This window comes from Meriones unguiculatus, chromosome 7 (assembly GCF_030254825.1).
Source record: "Meriones unguiculatus strain TT.TT164.6M chromosome 7, Bangor_MerUng_6.1, whole genome shotgun sequence".
Classification (NCBI taxonomy): domain Eukaryota; kingdom Metazoa; phylum Chordata; class Mammalia; order Rodentia; family Muridae; genus Meriones; species Meriones unguiculatus.
In genome coordinates this window covers 8,237,862-8,259,766 of record NC_083355.1, presented here as the reverse complement: position 1 = coordinate 8,259,766, position 21,905 = coordinate 8,237,862, and the positions used below count along the sequence as shown (strand labels likewise).

Here is a 21,905-nt window from a genome sequence, read left to right as displayed (position 1 = left end):
TAGCCAACAGCCAAGAGAGGCTTATCATTATTTCACACATTTTACAACAGGGGGAAAAAAACCTACTCAGACTGGCTCAGCTAAGTTAATTAACCTGTCTAAGGTCATAGAGCTAGCAAGGAACAGAGACAGGATTTGAACTCAGATCCTGAACTCTGCAATTGGGTTGGCCTTTCCCCTTCCCTGCCTGGCAGGACCCTTTCAGTACAGCAGGGGATGAGGCTGCGGAGTCTCAGGTCTGGACCTCTGTGCCCTTCGGCAGAGGGGAGGGTGCTCATGTTGGAATGAGTGAGGCCTCCTCTGAACATAAACGCCATGTTGCTCATTTTAAAGCTCTCCCAGCTCTTGGCAGATAAGTGGAGGTGCTGCTCCTGGCCCTGCTCTTCTGTGAGCCAGGAGGGAAAGAGAGAACAGAGAAATCACAAGTGCGCGTGCGTGGAGTAGGATGGGGTGGGCCCCAATCTGAGGGGACCTGCCGGCCTGGGGCTGGGGTGAAGGGACCAGCTCCCATAGCAGTGTCTTGGAGCAGACTTTGGGAAGGAGTAACTGGGCTTCCATCACCCTGACAATGAATGTGTGACCCTGAGACCACAGGTGTGATGCATGAGGTCACAGACCTGGGAGCCTTGAGACACGCAGAGTGAGCCGCTGGACCCCTCTGAGCAGAACCCAGACAACCAGTCATGAGAGCATCCATGCTCACCTGTGACATCACTGGTGGGCTGTGTATCGGGAGCACCCGAGTTAAAAAATGCTGTTAGGCTCCCCACCCCCAAAGCTTCCCATTTCTTCAGTGTGGAGTGTGGATGGGGATGCTCCCTGTTCGTCCGCACTCCATTCTTTAAGCTATTACTGTGACATGCTTAGATCTGGGCTCGTCAGACCAGCAGGCCTGTATGCACTGGGGTTCAGACTATGGCTTATGGGACCTTAGTATCTCTTTCACCCAGGGTCCCCTTCCTAATTACAAAAACTCATATCCTACTGTGACAGAAACTGTTTGCCAACTCCTAACACCATGGCCTCTTTTTCCTGTCCTTGGCCAGCCTGGTCCTCCGACTGGCTCAGGGTCCTCTTAGGACCTCTTGTTTTTCCAGAGGTGAGAGCTGAAGTGGGTGGGGTTCAGGCACCAGTATTTCCGAAGTGTCTCAGGCATGAGCCTAGACTGCTGTGTTGCCTTGAAGGCAGCTCTGGGCTCTTCTAGCCCATCTCAGGCAGAGTCACTGGGGACTTGGCAAACCCACCAGGCTACTCCCCACTTCCTGCTTTCCCAGGACATGGGAAACCCCGTGGAACACACCTGGGCGTCTGACTTCCTGATTCCATTGCTTGCAGCTGCTGCAGCTGCAGGCAGGCAGGCTCATTTTCTCCAGCCTGGACTTGGCCCTCTTAGATGCCCTGATCCACTGCTGCCTCACCCATCCCCGACCATGACTTCCCTGCAAGTAACTTCCATGCCTCCAACTCCTACTCTTCCCTGGGCTCCAGGGGAATAGTCTGCTGTGGGCAAGCTGGGGTGTTGGTGCTGGTGGGTAAGGGGTGAGTGGTGGGAGGGCAGGGGGAACCTTGCCGTGTCTCCTCAACAAGCTCTACTTTTTGTGCTGTTGGTTGTCTTGTATCTGTCCCTTTATCCCAATCACTTGAGCGCGGATCCTTGATGGTTATTCCTCCCCTATTCTCCACAAAGTCCTCAGCTCCTCCCTTGGGTGCTCTTTCATGAACCAAGTACAGGCAAAGAGGATCTAGAGTTTCCTGGGGCAATAAGGAGACCCAAAAGGCTCTAAGCGAGAACAACAAAATAAAAACACAGAACAGTGTATGGGGTGGGGGTAAGGGAGTGATCTACATGTAGAGCAGGAGTCAGTGACTCAAGGAGTAGGTTAGCATGGGCTGCAGACCCCCAGCAGCCTTGCTTGCTTTAATGCCCACCCTGCCACCATGAGTGACGCACAGCCTACTTCCCACAGCTAGGTTTTAGTTTTGCTGGGCACCCTCCTAGAGTGCCGGTAGGATGAGCCATAGCTCACCAGCGTCCTTGGCCCTCCAGCATCCTGCCTGATGGAACCACCTCAGTGTTTTAAACGAAAAGAGCTGCGGATGGCATCCTTGTTTTAACGTTGGAAGGCGCTGTATGAATTATAGTAGCTTCGAAGGCTTCAAGGGCCGAGTTCAAATCCTAGCCCCATGTGTCTTCAAGTCTTTGACCCTTCGAGTCTTTGATCTCTGCTGTAGAAGTGAAATGTAAGGGTACCTTCCTCGTGAGCGGTACTGAGAAGCCAGAGGATGTGTGTATTCCAGACTGCGTCTCCCCAAAGGTGCCTGAATCAATATTTATCCCCCTTCCCACATGCTCTTCTTACACTCTGACTCACACTTCCCCACATATACCCTCCCCTCGAGTCTTGGGAGCTTAAGACTACTCTATCAATAGAACACGCTGGAAACGATGCTCTGTGGTTTTAAAGGTGAAGTTATTCCAAGGAGACAGCAGCTACCTGGCTCTACTCTGCCGACTCTCGCCCTTGGAATCCAGCCGCCATGTTGTGAGGAGTCTTAACGGAGTGTGCGTGGCAACGCCTTAGTGGAGAGCTGAGCCTCCCAGGTGATCGCCACCAATCCTAGAATCCTGCACGAGCACCTGCGATTTCACCTGCAGCCTCTGTGTCCACCACCGAGTGCCCAGTTGCCACCAAGCAGGACTGGCTGTGTCTTGTCCCCACTGGGCCCCCTCCAGATTCCAGACTCACAGACCATGGGAGTGCTAAAGCATGGCTCAGCACCGTGATGGCTTGGGGTCATTTGTTATGCAGCCATAAAACCAGGAAGAGTTTGTAAAACTGCCAAATAAGTATATCTAATATTTTCAGCATTAAAATGCTGCAATTCTGCACATTTTTCATGATTTAGTGTAAATATTACCTCCTCAACAAAGATTATCCCAAACCATCCAAACAGAATGAAAATCCAGCATTTACCCTATGCTGGGCTTCTTTTCCGGACGGAATGCCCATGCATTATTTCATTTGGGCCTCTGATAATGTGACAAGCTAGATTTTAATAAATATGCATTTTTAGTTGTTTATTAATTCCTATTACTTGGCCCTATCTTTAAAAAAACACATCAATAAATCATGCTGATTTTAGTTCCTATAATAATTTTTATCTATTTAAAAAAACTTTTCACAGAACTCAGAAGATAGATTTAAACAATTTAAAGCAATTTCATGATAATAGTGTTTCCTTCTTCACACTCTCTCTTATTTTATTAGCTCCATTTGGCCTGTGAGGAAATGAAGGTTCATGGAGACGAAGCGGCTGATCCAACATTAAGCAGTAGGCCTCCCTCTGCACCCCGCCCCCGACCTCTGCTGTAATCTGCATTCTCCACAGAGACCTGCACCCTTTCCTACCTCCTCCAGGGTGACCAGCATGGACAGGCATCTGGAGCCCGCTGTATTCACAAGCATTTCCTGCCAGACGGCTTGGTCCTTGCTCTGCCTAGAACCACCAGCTCCTGATGGCGCCCTACTGTGTGTCAGGGTCTCTGGGGAGACCTGCTGATGAAAGACCTGGTCTCTGGGGGCTGCAGAAATGGATCAGCAGTTCAAGCTCATACTGCTCTTGCAGGGACTCAGATTCGGCTCCCAGCACACAGGTTGACACACGGTAATCTGTAACTCCAGTTCCAGGGAATCCTGGGCCCTCTTCTAACCTCGTTGAGTTTCTGCATGTACAGGTATCAGAGACTTACACAGGCACATATCACACATACTCACACAATTAAAAAATTTAAAGAAAAGAGAAACTCAGTTATTGAGCTTACAAGCTGGCTTGGCAGACAAGTCTGCGTGTAAGCGTTTAGTGGCATCTGTGACAACCGCTGGGAAGGAAAGGACAGAGTCCTCTGAGAAGTGCTAACAAAACCTTCCTCAGGCTGGGGCATAAATAGGGAGTAGATGTAGCTAGCTGTGTGTGTGAGCCTGTGTATATGTGTGTGCATACGTGTGCATGTGACATGTAAGAAAAAAGTTATAAGGTGGGACAGAAGGAGAGGGGATAGGCAGTGAGTAAAAGATCAGTAGAGCTAGGTTACTGCCTGGATGGAGAGATGGAGGGCTGCATGGGTGAATGGATGGATGGAGGACTAGATTGATGGTGGAGTATGTAGCTGAAAAGAAAGGGGTGGATTATTGAAATATATATACACACATGTATGTTTCCATGTACATGTGCTCTTGTATGGATAGATAGACTGTATGCGGCTATGTGTGGCTGTTTAATTTATAGGTGAATGGTTGTATACATGAAGGATTGTATATATGTAGAGCAGATGGTTCTCTATGTATATATAACATATATGTGTATGTATGATATGTATGTGTGTTTATGATGGGCTGGATGGTTGGCTATATGGAGGGAGATATATATGTAGAGTAGATGGTTCTATATCATGTGTATACATATTATATGAGTGTGTGCATGTGTGTGATGGGCTGGATGGCTGGATATGTTTTCACATGTGTGTGAATGGTTGTGGGTGGGCATGCATATATGTTCATGGTGGGATGGATGGAGGAAGGATGGGCTTGGTTAGCTTTGGTCCCTGTCCTGCATATATCCCATCCTCTACCTCTCTACTTCAGAGTTTCTACCTCACGTGACTCCCACACCCCAGGCATCCTCTCCTTCTTACATGATCTGTAGGATCTGCTCAGAGAGCCCTGACCCAAGCAGGAAGCATCCACTGAATACATTTGCCCTTTTCAGCCCCATGCACACAGCTGGGATGTGCTGAACTGAGCAGGGCCAGACTACTAAGGAGGCCAGCCCACCCGTGGGAGAGCTGGGCTGAGGAAGAAAGGACAGGCAGGGTCCAGGTCCCCTGAGGACTTTCCTTCCTCTCTTTGCTAACTCTCTAAATGCTGCTAATCCATCTACCCACCCACCGTGTTATGCCCTGCAGGGCCTATCCAGCCTTCCAGACAGTCTCCCCCAGAGCAGAGGACTGCAGCCCGAGGCACAGCGGGATGTGGCCTGGAGCTTACTCTTGATGTCTTTGTTAGAGCTTAAAGGGGCCTGTAAGGTAAGAATTTTACTCCAGACTACATCCCTGCACTTATCTTTAAATCGTCAGATGGATCATGCATACAAAAATGGATATAATTATGTGTATCATTTGAAGAAGAAAACCAACATCCCTGCACCCCTGTGCAATACCTAGCACAAAAGCCAGAGCACCGTTGGTACTCGGTTCTCCTCCCCTGGCTGTCTCTGCATCACATTTTGTCCTCTTTGGGGCTAACCTCTCCCTGGAATGCTAGGCAACCTACCTACGTGTCTGTACAAACAGGGGTTACTCAGGTTTCTCATGGCTAATTCAGCCTAATTTTAAACATTCACCCCTGGGGATCACTCTGTATGTAGTCTTTTGTGATTGTGTGTGTGTGTGTGTGTGTGTGTGTGTGTGTGTGTGTGTGGAGGGGGTGTGATTTTGTGGCATCCCCCACTCTGAAATCCTGGCTTTGAGTTCAGCCACAGCTGCCTGAATTCCCTGGATCACATGCTGTGCCGATGTTGTGTGTAACCCCTCATGGCCCTTCCAACACAAGGCTCTGGGGGAGACCTCTAGGGCACCATTGCAAAGATGCGACTGCTGCCCGGAAGGGTGTCACATGGTAACTTGGCTAGTTATGCCACCCATGACTTTCCAAATCTCGCCAGTTTGCCAATTATATAGGTGTATCCCTCCCGCATGTGGTCTGGTTGGACTCTGGGCTTTGACAGTTGGGTGCACATGGCCGAGTATCTCCTTGTGGTTTTCTGTATTTATCACGAAAACGACACCCCTCTCTCCTCCAACCTCAGCCCCGCCTCAACCACTGGAGACTTCCAGATCACTCTGACCAGGCTGGCACAGTAGTGTGCCACAGCCCGTCCCAAAGGTTCCACATCCCATCTTTCTTCTGATGCTCTCTGCTGCCATCACTCTGCCCTAGCTATCCTGGCCTCAGACCACCAGGCATACCACAGGGCCTTTACCCTTGTGTTCCCTGGCTTGGGTGTCCTTTCCTTCTGTGTGGCTCACCCATCTCCTACCAGACTGCACAGTTTCACACCCTTAGTGGCCATTCTCCATTACGGCCCCTCCCCTATTCCTCTCCAATGGCTCCATTTTTCTTGTAATACATTGCATTTATTCATGGGACTTATATATATATATATACACATACCATACCTATCTGTTATATACATGCATATATGTGATATATATATACACATGCCTATATGTAATATATATGTATACATACATATATATGCATATACATACTGATTAGTTTCACTGGAGGGCAGGATCTTGATCCTGTCTCATAACCACCTAGATGGGTGCTAGGAATGTTGTGGGACACCCTATAGCACTTGCAATTATTTATTTTTAACTTTTTCTTCAGGCAGGGTATGGCCATGTTTCTGAGTCTGGCCTGTAACCCTCTGGCATCCCTCTGACCCAGAGTCCTGTGCACTGGGATGACAGGCATATGCCACTACACCTGGCTAGCTATAGTCATTCACAGCTGGCATAAATATTCACTAATGGTGTTCATGACTAACCTGTCACATTTCCCCAAAGTGGGTGCCCAGTCCCTGCTATCCCCTCCTTTATCCACACTCATGCTGTAGATGGGAAACCAGGAGGAGCAGGCCAATCAGAGGCATTTCTGTGTCCTCATGATTACAGAGGGATCCTGAATCCCATTTTGAATGAGGAGTTGGCAGGATGCTGATAACAATGGAAGTGGGTCTGGCTCCCAGGACAAGCAGGCCCTTGCCACACCCCTGTGTGGTTGAGTTTGCAGTGTGTGGCTGGATGGGATGGGATGGCAAGTTCCATTTTGAGCTATGTCAGCGAGGTCTAGGGAAGGGGGAGGGGAGGAGCATCACTCAGGTGAGGGGAACAGAGGGGCCCCGGATGTGGTGAGAGCCTGGCTCATGGGAACCCTGAGTCTGGAGAGCCTTTCCAACCTCCTGGCCATTCATCCCACTTGCTCAATGGTGGAAATTTATGGCAACTTTTAAACTACAAAGAAGAGACTCTGAGTGGGGCCAGGGTCAGGGGAGATGTTTTATTGACTCCCCCTAATTGCTGTAATTAAAAACATGTAAAGAATCTTTTTTTAAAAACGACTTTGCCATTATCATTAGTTGTTAGACAGCTGCCTTATTAATTTCTCATTAGAACACAAGTCACAAGTCCTCTCTAGAGAGGGGTGGGAACGGGGGTGGGGCCAATCAGCTCCAGGATCCCTATAAAGGCTACTGGGGAGCAAGCTGCTTGAACAGAGGACCCAGATTCTCCCCCCTCCTGCTCTGCTGAAAAGTGGGCACAGCAGAAGATAGACAGATGGACGGACGGACTGACTGACTGACAAGAAAGCTGGGAAAGCATGCTCTCTCCTGCACTCATAAGACGAAAGAACAGGCCAAGCCAGATCTACAAACCTCTCCAGTTGGATGCACACACATACCCTAGAGTACAGCCTACATATTCACAGATATACCTGTGTGCACATTTGCACATGCAAATCTATGCGATGCAAGGGCACATACCTGCACAAACACATGCACGGCCACAAAGAGGCAGATTGACCCAGACATACGTGTTCAGGACACATATATAGGTTGCACACGTTTGCACCCAGATGTATTCATTGTTACACACGTGAACCTTTATGAATACCTTTGAACACGTGCCTACACTCACATGCACATGAGTGCATACAGCCTCTCTCTGGAGGCCTTCCCAGCTCCACCTGCTCACAGGGACATGATGAGAAGTGAGCATGTCCAACTCACAGTCTATGGGCTGTGTGTGCCCCAGGACAGCTATGAATGCAGCCAACATAAAATCAGAAGTGTACTTCAAACCTTGTGAGATTATGTGTGCGTGTAGCTTGGGTGCATGCTTCATGAGAGTGAATTTTGTAAGTGACAGCATCGTGTCAAAATGTCACAAAGGTGGGCATGCCTGGCGTTAAAGGAAGATGCCCGCGGCCACCCTCCAGCCAGTGCTGTCAGCTTGCTTGAAACCCAGTGTTGAAATTCCGGCTTTGCTCTTAGGGCGTGAACTAAGTTGCCTTTGATGCTGGCTTATGGGCCAGCCTGTCCTCTACTTTTGATGATGGCTCTTTTCCCTAATTATCACACACACTCTTTGATGCACTGTGAGGTTTTCTAGGTTTTCTACCCTCGACTTCTCTCTCCATAGCAGCCTCTCCCTGGTGTTTACTCGTGGTTACTTCTCAGAGCTAAGTGGCTTCTCTTGTAAAATTCCAGTGCCCATGAAGATTTCCTAGACCACTGTGACCACCACTGTGTCCTTGGCCAGCTTAAAAGAGCCCTCAGTGGATCTCTTTTGCAGTAAAGCAGCAGATTCTTCAGGAAGCATTGAATCTGGGGAAGGGATGCCGAGTGCTTGTACATGTGTGTGTGTGTGCATGCGTGTGTGTGTGGGGGATGGTGGTCCCTGGTGGACCTAGAGTTCTGACGCAGTCCTCTCCCTTTAGCTGAGGAAACCTCTCTGGGCTCTGGTGGTAGCGAGGAGAAGTTAACCACTAAAGGCCTAGTAATGACCAATTCTCCTACCCTCTTTCCCCCCAAGTACTTCTCCAAGCCCTAACACATCATTCCACCACAGGATTATTGTCTGCGCACTTGAGGCATCTCCAAATGCTTCTTGGAGATCATGGGAGCCCTATGTTATCCTCACTCTAGATGAGGAAACCTGTAGCACAGTAAAGTCAAGGCTACCATTGCTCCCGCTGAATGAGCTAGAGAATGGCAGAGTCCAGGTCATACTTCTCTGGAACAAAGTCCCAGGCAGCGCTTGGCTCTCCAGCCTTGTCACAGAGAAATGGTGTAAGCCCCTGACCAGCTGTGTGACCTTGGAGAGCCCCTGTGCCCTCTCTGGGCCTTGGTTCTACCGGGTGTGAAATGAAAGACCCGGCCTGGCCATGCAGGAAGGGCTCCATTGACTTACAGCAGGAGTGGAAGGCGAGAGAGGATTGGCCCAGTATTGCCCCAGCTCCCCACTGTACTCACAGGCCACCTGGACCTCAGTCTGCCGCTGTAGCAGGGCTCCCATCCGGTTACGTACGATGCAGCGGTAGAAGCCAGCGTGGGTGCGGTCCAGGCTGGTAATCATGTACCTGGGGGGACAGACAAGACAGCTAGTAAGTAAGGTAGGTGGTTTCAGAGGTACAGAGGTCTAGTTGGGCTCAGGGTCATGGGGTCACCTTATTCTGAATGAAGATAAGCAGAAGCTCTTGGGCCATGTCATGGGATTCCAGCAAGGTCCTTATTAATACGAAAGTGGCCCCTGCACGGGCGCAGGGCTCTGCTCAGCTGTGCAGGATTCAGTTTCAAGTACTTGGTTTGGTTTATGGCCATGCCTCCCTACCCATGGCCACACCTTCCTTGTCCATGGCCACGCCTCCTAAAGCTGCTCTGTTAGAAGCTATTATTCTCTCCCACTTATGATTCACTGAGAAAGACGGGGGACATTTGGTTTGTGGCCAGGTGTAGAGCTGGGTTGTAAGTATTAATCAGAAGAGACAGGTGACAGAGGCAGGGAAATTTACACATCTTCCCAGCTCTTCCCTTATGCTACATACAGTGCTGTGCAGTGGAGTTGGGAACAGAGCCTTCGGAGCCAGAGGGCCTGGTTCTCATCACTGTGCCTGACTCGGAGCCAAGCCCTTAGTCAGCTCATCAGGCACTTGTCACCCACAGAACCCTAGTGCTGGCACTGGTGGGCAGGTGGCTGCAGAGCAGGGATATGCCAAACTTGCCTTACAGAGAGGCAGGAATGATGCAGGTCAGCGAAGAGGCTTCTAACAGCGAGACACTAGGTAAGTGGGAACTTTCCAGTGTTGATGGGAATGGTGGCCCTGAGAGACTTCCTTTTGCATTGCTAGGCAATGGTTCAGCAGGGTCCTCAGAAGAAAGAGGCCTTAGGGTTTTTGATACCTTTTCCCAGTCTCGGGATCTTTGAGTTTGTCCACATATCTTGTTGGTCAAATTCAGAACCATCTGTTTCCAGGGTATGCCAAGATGTGGCTGCAGTAGCTCATTCATAGGAGACAACAGTTTTAAAAAAAATTATGGCCTGGATCATCACTGTCATCGTCATCGCCACTACCATTATCACTACCTCACCACCATCACCACCACCACCACTGTCACCACCTCACCACCATCATCACCATCACCACTACCACTGTCTTCATTCCCACCATCACCACCACCATCATCATTACCAACATCATAATTAGCATCATCACTACCACATTACTGTCATATTCATTGCCATCACTATCACCATAACCATTACCGGTGTCACTGTCCCCATCATCATAATCACTCACCACTACCATCATCTTCACCATCACTGTCACCATAATCATCGCCATCACCACCCATACCACCACCACCATCCATCACCATTATTGTTATCATCATCACCCTTACTGCCACCATGATCATCATTGCCACCATCACCATCATCACTGTTGCTATCATCATCACCATTACCACCACCACCATCATCATTGCTCTCATTTCTCCTTGCCATTACTCCATCCTAGATGCCACCATCATCATGAACACACCACTATCATCACCATATTATGATAATCACCATCACCCTTATGGTTGCCATTAGCCATCATCATCAGAAATTGTCATCATTATTGTAAACATTGTCACCATTTATCATTCTTACCATTTCTCTCATTATCTCACTACCACTACCATCATTATCACCTTCATCAACTCAACGCATCATCAATGCCAACATCTCCAGGACCAGCACAATTGTCACAATCATTACCCCATCAGTGCCATTACTATCACTATCCCATTATCATAATCACCATCCTCTTCATTATCATTACTATCACTATCACCTCTATCACCATTATTATCACCATCATCATCACTACCACCACTACCATCACTATCATCATCACCATTGTCACGATTTCCATACTCTTCACCAGCGACATCACCATGGCCACTATCATCACCACCTTCTCAGTGATGGCACCATCTGTGTTCAGATGCTTTTCATACATTTCTTCATTTCCACACAGCAGCGCCCAGCTCTTGGATACCATGGACAAACAGCACTTTAAAAATATGGGTTTACATAAGACTACCAACTTTTTAACTTTGCCAAGTTCGTTAAAACCAACCAGCTAAAGAGCGAACTGAATCAAGCAAAAAACATTGTAAAACGGGAAATGATAATAGTATAAAGTGCTGGAGAGAGAAAAATAAATACAAATTGCTAGCACACTCCCCCCAAAAGATATTTCTGAGATGATAGAAAAGAGTCTTAACATAAAGGTAACTCACACAAAGATTTAAAGTTAAGCTGTATGCGACGCTTTCTAGGCTCGTGTTCCATCAGCCGTTATCTGTACAGTTGAAATCTGTCCCCGTTGGCATTTGAGGGGCTTTGGCTTGATCCTCACATTAACACTATGGAAGGGCGCTCAAGCAAGCCATTTCAGAGTTTTGAGGCTCAGCCTCATGTTGGCACTGAACTATGGTTTCATACATAAAAAAAAACACAGGGTCCGAGTCCCACTGAGCTTTTCTGATCCCATGTCTGGCTGTGAATCAATTCACGGCTGAGGCCACACCCCTAGGAGGTCCACCTTCAACTGGGGACTGCCAGACGCTGGTGTCTAATGCAGCACGTGTGCAGTTTCCTTGGGCTCTGCAGTACCATCCAGGACCTTCTTGCCGCTGTAGCCTCTCGTCCATGTCTGTGGCCACAGGTCTCACCTGTCTCTTGTCCCTTGTTGGGAAGCTAGCAGGGCTCTGAGCTCTGGAAAGCCATGCCCCCCTTTCTTCTCAGCCCTGCCCCAGGTGCTTGCTCCTTGCTGGCTGCTCCATCTCTTCTGAAACAAGGGCCTCTGGGGAAATGGCTGGAGTCTTTAAAGGGTTAGGATAATCTGCGAGTGTGGTGGAAGAAGAGGTGGGATGGAAAGATGATCTATTTTTAGAAATGAAAATGGAGGCCAGTGAGATGGCTCAGCAGGCAATAGCTGGTGAAACCCAAGGACCTGAGTCCAATTCTCAGAACCTACGTAAAGGTGTAAGGGGAGGACCGCTGACCCCCACAGGCATCTCATTGCAGGTGTGCACTCCCCACATACCATGCGCCCAAAGATAATAAAAAGGGACAGAATGGAAATCTGAATTTCTTAAAAAAGAAAAAAAATCACCAGGGGAAGGAAAACAATGAGAAATGGCTGAGAAGTTCATGAAAAGATACCTAGCTTCTAAGACAATGAAAGAAATCCAAATCAAAGCAAGACCCTATCTTCATGTCGGATTGCCAAAACACAAGAATGAGGGGAAAGGAAAAAAGGCAGAGGCAGGGGAAGGCATGCCTGTAGGTTTGCTGGTAGCACTGGGAATTAGCCCACCCTTTGGGGAAAAAATTTATGGCAATTGGAACATGTAAATTCTTTGACAAGAGCTTGCACTCCCTGGAGGTGGCTCTTTAGTTACGCTCGCAACAGTGTGACAGAAAAAAAAAATATGTACAAGGATGTTCACTGTATCACTGCTTGTGATAGCAGAGATAAACAAAGAGAAATAGGAAGCAACAGACATGTCCATCAAACCAGAATTAGATCAATAAATGATGCTGCGGTTCCTGAGTGAGGGAAGAACACCTGTGTGGGATGAAATAGAAAAGTCTCCAAGACACCCAGGGTGAGGAAAGGAAATCAAAGCGGGGAGACGGGAGAGTTACATGAATCACACACAAACACAAGGTCTTGTGAGGGGCTAAACAACCCAGAGCTGACTATCAGGAACAAGGATATAACGCATCCCTGGGTTTGGTGAAATGTTATCAAAGTGGATTATGCAAAATGACCCAATAAAAATAATCTAGATCATTTCCCATCCCCAACTTAAAAAAAATGGTACACGTTAGGACATTATTTGGTAAAATATCATCTGGGTAAATTGAAACAGTGTATTTATTTATTTATTTTTGTGTGTGTATACTAATACTCATTTGTGAATATGAGTGTGCATACACACAGGTGTACAACTATTTTTGAGACAGTGTATCACAATGTATTATTTTTCTTTTGGGAGAAGAATCCAGGACTGAAATTAGGGGAGGGACATTTGTACTTCTTTGGGTTTATGTTTTTCTATACCACTGGAATCATCTTTGTCTATATGATTGCTTTTATTTTAAAGATAAAATTTAAAAAGTGCACTTTGTGCATAGAATTTAAGTACACATTATAAAAAAGGCACTGGGGACTCGTTCAAGCTGAATTTGTTTGCCAATGTCAGTGATGCGTGGCGAAATTTAAACTTTAATGAAACCCTATTTCTGTCAAAGACTAACATCCATATTCTTCAGGTACACAGCCCCAGGCCCCACCTGGGATCATGAAGAAGGACACAGGCTGTTGGTCTGTCCCCTCACCTTTGGGGGATGCCTTTCTCTTTCCTGTAGTGGAGGGTAGGCATGCTCCCTGGCCCAGCAATGTAGGCGTAGCCCTGCCTAGCTCACTGACTGCCTGTCTGCTACAGCTCTAGCCTGGGAGACCTATTTCAGGCTTGCAGGTACCATTATTTAAAGTAACACTTCTACTCACTGCCTGTCTACCAGGGGAGCCCTAGTCACAGCAGCAGAATGCAGCTCTTGCTGCCCTGCCTGGGATGGTGGGGGGTGGGGGGAGTCAGTTAACCAGTGTCTTGGTTTGCAAACTCAGCACATACCATGAGAATCCCCAGTAACGACAGTAACCGTATTCATTATTGTCATTATGTCCTCCACTGTGGCTGCCAGGACACACACACACACACACACACACACACACACACACAGGGGCCGCAACTCTGTCTACTCCATCCATCCGTGGCCACTGGGCTAACAGGGAACAGGAAGAGCTAGCCCTTGTCCAGGTCCATCAGGAGTGATCATGAATGGATGAATAGCTCCCGACTGCCCCTGCCACAGCAAGAGGAAACATGGTGAGGAAGATGTAGCTGGGACTTTCCTGCGGGGGAGATGTGGGCTACACCTTCATGTCTGTTCATTGGGAGAGCTACTGAAGCTTTTGCTCCTTGGCCTCCCTATCTGTAAAGTGGGCGGGATGGTGGCCATCTTGGACATCAGCACCTCTAGGCACAGGGCAGCTTCCGCACAGAAGCTTGTTGAATGAGAGAGCAGATGTAAGGGTCACTGGAAAAAGGTTCTGGGATGACATGAGGATGTTCAGAGGGGAGGACCAAAAAGAGAACATGCTATGACCCTTGTTCTAAGCACCAGGACCTTGCAGACTTCCTTGTGGGGCTTCGAAACCCTTCGCCTAGTCAAGTCACTTTTCCTTTGATTTTCAAGGTGGAGGAACCTGAGCGTGGCTCTATACATCTGGATCTACCCAGCTCCAGTCCCTTCAAAGTCTCACTTTACTACAGGGCTTTTTCCACATGAGTCAAAACTCAAAGAATACAACAGAAAACACATGGTAGGCAGCCCCACCCTTCCTCCTGGCACTCCAGCTACCTGTCATTGACCACCTGCAACCCACACTCGGAGAAACTCCCAGTTAAGAACTTCTCAACTATGTTTTTGAAACTTCTTTTCACATATGTGAACAAATTCAAAGGTCCGATCCTTTATCATCGGGCTAACCCGACCTCCTGCTCCATGACTGTCTTAAAGATCCTCCCATCATCTCACTCTCACTCAGAGCTGTCTTGGGCTCTGTCATAGCTGGGGAGCATGGAGGCCTCTTCCGGATGGAGAGGGCTTTGCTTTTCCTCAGTTAGCTGAGCCGAGGGAGCTGAGTGCAGAGGGGCACAGGGAAGGGGCTTTGGACGAGGCAGAAAGTCACACTGAGAATACACCCTGATTTAAGCCAGCAGGACCCCCTCCTTGGTCTACTTTTCCTAGATGAAGAGAAAGGCTGGGGTAGAGTAGCCAGCACAGCCATGGAGGAGGGGGACTGGGACGGATAATTGGGTTCTTAAGAGACAAGAGACAAGAAAGCAAGCAAATAACTGCCTAACAGGTGCTGCCTCGTCTCCAGCGCTGGGTGGAACACACAATGCTCTTTTTGGTTGGAGTCCTTGAGTGTCACAGTTGATATTTAAAATGATTCTTACTCACATTAAATAAGATATTTCAATTCCACGAAGCTGTCAGGAACTGATGCGGACACCAGAAATAATAGGCGCACTCTCCTTGTATTGTCCTGGTTAATAAATCAGACGCCTGGAGATGCACGCCAGATGCTCACGTGGAGGAAGGGTGCATGGGCACGTGCTCACACAGGGCACACACGCCACACACAGGGTGTCCTCCTGCACGCCCGCAGCCATCAGCACACACTACTGTGTACGAATGCACACGGTCAGAGAACCCAGAAGCCTGCAAACTCATAAGCATACATGCGAACACACACTCACACACACCCGCTCTTGGTAGGCCTCTTCCTCGTGAGAACCATGTCCGGAGGGTCACCGCCGTGTCCACTGATGGGCAGCAGAAACCCTGTGCCTGCCACCTGCTGACAGACAGCTGAGACTGACACAGTTTCAGGGTCAGTGCTGGGCAACTGGGCTGGAGGAGTGGGGTGTCCTACTCTCTTCTCACAGGGCTTTGGGCAGCAGGTAGCAAGCAGCACAGTGTGTGTGTGTGTGTGTGTGTGTGTGTGTGTGTACATGTGTGAGTACATGTATGCATGCGGGTGACTGCTTATAAGTGAATGCATGTGTTCTCAGCCTGTTTATGTCTCAGGGGACAGAGATATACAGGACTTGGCCAGTGAGAGATGAAGGTGGATTTTGTTTATTATTATTATTATTAATTATGCCCATGTGGGTTTGTGTGGGTACCTGTAGAGGCCAGTAGAGGGTGTTGGATCTGGTGGAGCTGAAGTTACAGGTGGTTGTGTGGCCTGGTATGCACCCCAGGACTCAAACCTGGCTCCCCTGAAAGAACAGTTTAGACTCTTAGCTCCTGGAGCCATCTCCCCAGCCCCCTGGAGTTGGTTATTATAAAAGGCCCTCTTGAAAGAAGGCCTTGTGATTCACAGGGAGCCATGGACATGTGCTGTGTTTTAACAATGCACCAGCATGCAGCTTAGGCATAACAACAGCCGCCATGGACGTCAGAAATACCAGTGTCCCGAGGCCTCAACATGTACAACCAATCCACTCCAGCCCTGAAATACTGTATGAGGTCCATCTTATATGAGCCTCTGTACACAGGTGAAAAATGGGGCCCAGAGACAGACATGAACTTGCTATGGCCACATAGAATGTCAGGAGTGGTCTGGTCTAGAGGACACGAGCCCCACATGGAAGTGCACACAGGAGCTTGGAGCCCTTCAAAGAATTTGCTTTGAAGAACAGTTTGTCTGGAATGATAGTGGGAAGTGTGCCGTTGTTTTCTTTTTTTTTTTTTTTCTTCAATGCAGTTTATTCAGGAACCTTGAACAATCCTTGGACCCTGGGGAAAGCCAGCCCACAGCTTAAATAGCCTCTGGGTGGCCAACCCAGGCATGCCACGTGGGCAATGCAGACAGGTCCACATACATGGAAGCAAGCCAGATCCTCAGCCTTAGCCAAATGTGGAATTGTTCGTGACAGAGAGCACTCACCATCGGGAAGGTAGAAGGCAGAAACCAGCTCCATCTTTAAGGCATAGCATTCCGCAGCTCTCTACAGTTCCCCCTTTTTGTTTTAGACGCATCAGGCAAGAGTAGAGGTCTGATCTCTGATATTAGAAATAAATTGGGACTTTGTACCGATGTTCATTTAGGTGTCATCCACCCAAAGAGCATCAGACCCTTCTGATACCTTTTTCTCAGAGGCGGGACTGACGCAGGATGTTCCAACGAGGGGGTTAAGGCTTCTCATAATATTTCCTATAAGCCCACACCTGTTTGTCTATATCCCCCATTTTTATTCATTATTAGCCAGATAGAGCCAAGTAATTGTGGTAATGATACTTGCTTTTTTTGCCCAATGCTGGAATGCTAGTAAATTTAGGTATGCCCTGGTTACTCGCATGCCTCACTGGGTGCCTGTGCCCGTTGATGCCCCTCACGCTATGACTCTCTTCAGACAGAAAAGGGATCTTGGAACTACAGCCACCATTGTTACTACCATCCCGTTGTTTTCTTTTTTGAGATAGTTTCTGACCCAGTTGCCCTGGCTAGACTGGAACTCACAGAAATCTACCACAGAAATCTACCTCAGAGTGCTGGATAAAATACATGCACCACTATGCTTAGTTCTCAGACATCTTTCTGCAGCCCAGGCTTGACTAGAACCCTTGGCAATTCTCCAGACTCAGTGTCCTGAGTGTTGGGTTACGGGCCCACAGGAGAGAGACGTTCTGAGCAGGCAAGGAACTGGATCCAGAAGGTGGTGATATGATGGAGGCTTGGGATGAAGGTGCTGGATGGCTCGTGGGAAGGCTGCATTGAGACTTTAAAAATATTAAATTATATTTTTATTTATTCTGTGCATGTGTGTGAGGTCAGATGACAAACTTGCAGGGATCAGTTCTCTTCTTCCACCATGTGGGTTCCCAGGCTTGAAGCAAACTCCTCAGGCTTGGACACAGGGGCCTTTATCCACCCAGTCATCTCACTGACACCCTGGAGTGGGTCTTTTGATGGTGGAAGGGGAGGCCAAGAAATGGAAAGGGTTGAGACAGCTAGGGCTACCTTGTGTTGGATGATAATGCCACTGTGAACTAAAAACAGCCCCAAGAAGCCTAAGTTCATGGAGTTGGGGGTTAGGGAATAGGAGAGGAAAAGGAGAGAGAACCAAGGAGGGAGAGAGAGAGGGGGCGGCAGGGAGAGACCCTTGCACAGTGAAGCTAATGTCATGGTGAGCACCTGAGAGACAATCTGGGAGCAATGATTTCTGTTCTGCTATTTTAAGCAGTTTTTGTACCGCCTTATAATTCCCTCCCATGTCTCTGGTAAGAGCCTGACCTCACACCTGGGTTCCTCAATGGGATCTGGGAAAGGATGCTATACCCTGGCCTGGGTCGGAGTCACCTGCTGTTGAAGAGCCCACAGAAAGGAGCAGGAGCCTGGCAAGGTGGCCTGTGGCCCAGACAAGGAAGCAAGGTCTTCCAGAATCCTTGGGAGGCTAAAGAGGATCTTAGATGGACATTTAGATGGACTCAGTGGCCCTCAGAAGTGGGGGGGGGCATGAGCATGGTAGGTCCCTCCTGCCGCCTGGAGCCCTGGAAGATGCAGGGATGATGTTCACTGTGGACAGGGTGGGGAGGATGCTGCTGATAGTTTTGATTGTAGACAGGCTGAGGGACACCTGGGGTTAGTCACTTTTCTCATTGCTGTGACCAAATACTCAGAACAATAAAGCTTAAGAGAGGGAGGATCTATGTTGGCTCGCAGGGAAGGCACAGTGGCAGGAGCATGAGACAGCTGGTCACACTCTATTTGCAGTCAGGAATCAGATGGATGGATGCTGGTGTTTGGCTCGCTTTCTCCTTTTTTATTCAGTCTGGGATGCCCATGAGATGGTACCACCCACATTCAGGAAGGGTCTTCTCTCTTCAATAAGACCTTTTTGAACAAAGCCCTCATGCCCAGTGTGTCTCCTAGGTGATTCCAAATCAAGATAAGTTGACACTGAGGTTAGCTACCACACAATGAGCTGGTATCCACTGATTCTGGATGTCTGTGAGGGTACTTGAGGGAGAGACCAACATTTGAACTGGACCAACCTGCCTAGGCATTCTCCAGTTCTTGAGGGCTGCTGTAGCAGAACCAAATGGTGGAGAAAGAGAGAATGGATCTGTCATGAGCTGGGATGTCCACCTCCTCCTGGCCTCAGATGCCAGAGTTTCTGGTGATAAGGCCCTTGGACTCTTAGAAGACTGTTCTCCCTAGTTTCAGGCCTTTACACTCATGTGTTTTACCAAGCTATCTTTCTTGGATCTCGTTTCAGATTGAGACTTCATGGCCTCCATGTTGTCATCTAAAATCTCACATATAGGATGATACAGTATCAGACGCACAGTTACCTTACTGAGTCTGTTTCTATGGTGAACCTCAAGTAAGGTACCATCTTCAGGACATGGTGACAAGCCAATGCTGGGCCAGGCTGCAGGGTCTGTCTGCCTCACCCCCTGCATGTGGGGAGGAGGAGACTTTGTGCATACTGAGGCTATCCTTTTGTGATACAGAAGAGGAGGGGAATACAGGCCAGCCTTTGTATTATGGGTGGCCCCAACAAGCAGGAACTAGGCTGAGCTTCAGGGCTCCTGAAGACCCAGCCCTGAGTCTAGGATGTAGAAGGCCCCAAAGTGGGCATTCACAGGGCTTGGAACAATCTCCTGTCTGGAAGCTTTGGACAAAGCACCTGGTTCCCTCTCCAGATCCAGCTGTATCACCTCCTCCTGGAACAGCCCTCTCTATTTTCAGCCAAGGCATCTCCTCCAGGGCCCTTTCTGGGATATCCCTGCCGTCCCCAGGGTCCTCTTTTGTCTGAGCTGGTGTGCTTATCACAACTTAATTTAACATCCTGTTTACTGGCATATGTCTCTCTGCTTTTTTGAATGTGAAATGTCCCTCCCCCCATGTATTTGAACACTTGTTCCCAGCAGGCTGTGCTGTGTTTATACACATTTTAGGAGGTAGGGTCTAGTATGGAAGGAGTGCAATATGGAAGATAGGACTGAATTAGTTACTTTTCTATTGCCGTGACAAAATACCCTGACAAAAGCAACCTAAAGGAGAAGAGGGTCATTTTGTCTCATAGTTCCAGATGGATAGAGTTGTTAATGATGGGGAGACATGGCAACAGACAGGTATGTTAGCAGGGGTAGGAAGTTGGCTGATTACATTTTATACACACACACACATACACACACACACACACAGCAGAGACAGAGAAAGACATACAGAGACAGAGAGATAGAAGCGGGGCCTGGCTATATAACTTCAGAGTGTTATGTAGCCAGTCCTATCCAGAGTGACGAAGATCCTCTAGCAAGGCTCTACCCCCCAAAGGTTCCATAAACTCCCCAAATGGCACTACCAGCTGGGGACAAAGGGTTCAAACACACAAACCAATGGAGGACATTTCTTATAGTACAACAGGAGCTTTGGAGCTTAGAGCCCTCCCCGACTGAACTGCTTCCCCCTCCACTAAGCTATACCAAACTGCCAGCACAGACAGAGCCACCAGCCACTGCTCCTCTGAATCCCCTGAACTATAAGCCAAACTGAGTCCTTCCAAATTTGTGTCTATGAGATATTCTGTCACAGCAAGAAGAAAGGTAATTAATATACTCCCCAAGGCCATGTCTGTCATGCCCCATCCTGCCTAGATTGTCATATGCTTAATTTCTAGACGAGTAGGGAAGGCCTAAGGATGCCCTAAAGATGTCCATGCTCTAGTCCCAACGTTCATAAATGTGCCACTTTATGCTATGCTTTGGTTGATTTGTGTTTCCATAAAAGAGTTTCTGGGGACTGGAGAGACAGCTCAGCAGTTAAGAGTTCTGGCTACCCTTGCAGAGGACCTGGGTTTGATTCCTAGTACCTACATGGTGGCTCAGAATCATCTATAACTCCACCCGCAGTCTGATGCTTTTTCTCGGCCTCGGTGGGCACTGCCTACATATGGTACACAGACACAGCCAAGCACATAAAATAAAAATAAGTGTATCTAAAAAAGAGACACAGAAATCCTAATCCTGGACCCTGCAGGTGTGATCTTAAAAAGTGTGTGTTTCTGGGGTCAAGCCTGAGCATGACACACAAACATCCTACCATTGAGGTATGCACCACTTCAAACCCAAGTCCTCAAGCGTGTGATGATCTGCCGTGGAAGTCAGTGGGAACTAACACAGCCCATTTCTCCAAGCTGAGGTGGGCGCATGGAGGAAAATTCTTTCTGGGGACTCTGAAGGGAGGATGGAGGTCACAGGCTTTAGTGCGCAGTGGTAGGTGAAGAAGGGCCCAGTTGCTCCAACACATTATTTTTAATTACATTTGAATTAATTTATTGATTAATCAGTTAATTTTCTGTATTTGTGCACATGTGTGGGCATGTGTGCAGAGGTTGGAGGATATCTTGTAGGAGTCTGCTTTTCTCTTCCACCATGTGGGTCCTGGTGTCAAACTCAGGTCATCAGGCTTGGTGGCAGGCACCTGTACCCATCGAAGCATCTTGCCAACACCTGCAGATTCTTACGACTAAGGTGTCTTGGAGCTCTGTCTGGAGTATGAGTCCCTCTGGTCCCTGAAGATGGTGTTCAGATGCTGTACCCATGGGCTCATATGACCCCTTGCAAGGGGCATTTGCCTCAAGGCAGAGGGAGTGTCTCCAGCTGTCCAGGCCTGCTCTGGCCTCCTGGACACCCAGAGCCTCCGCCCAAGGGCAGTCCGTGCTGCTCTGATCGATCCTCAGTGAGAGGGCTGGCAGTGTTATTGAGCCAGGGCTGCTTGCACTGTAACAGCCCTGGCTTGGGCTGGCTGTCCGTCAACCCTATGACCTTCTGGGCCAATTAACTGCTCTCGATGAACAAGGACAAGGACTTCATTAAGCTGTTATCTATCAGCCTGGGATTCCCTAGCAGAGGTCTGTGGACTCTACTTCAGCAGCATTGTAACCAAGATACCCAAAGGGACAAGGAGGGAAGATTGGTTCTGATTTACATTTTGGGAGACTTCAGTCCAGGGTTGCTAGGTCAGCTATGCTTGGACAGAACATCATGGAGGAGGAGGCTGTTCACCTCATGGAGGGCATGAATTGGAGAGAAAGGAGCAGGGCTGGGGACCAGGCATAACCTTCAAGGGCTCACC

At 48.5% G+C, this 21,905-nt stretch overlaps 1 protein-coding gene across 2 annotated transcripts in view; it reads right to left on the bottom strand.

Annotated features, from left to right (window-relative positions):
- The window catches only part of Sdk2 (sidekick cell adhesion molecule 2), a 271,968-nt gene that overhangs the window by 104,361 nt on the left and 145,702 nt on the right, over window positions 1-21,905 (bottom strand). For both annotated transcript variants that reach the window (XM_060386445.1, XM_021634998.2), the window contains exon 3: window positions 9,097-9,203. In XM_060386445.1, coding sequence (XP_060242428.1) covers window positions 9,097-9,203 — 107 coding nt within the window. The remainder of the gene's footprint in view (window positions 1-9,096; window positions 9,204-21,905) is intronic.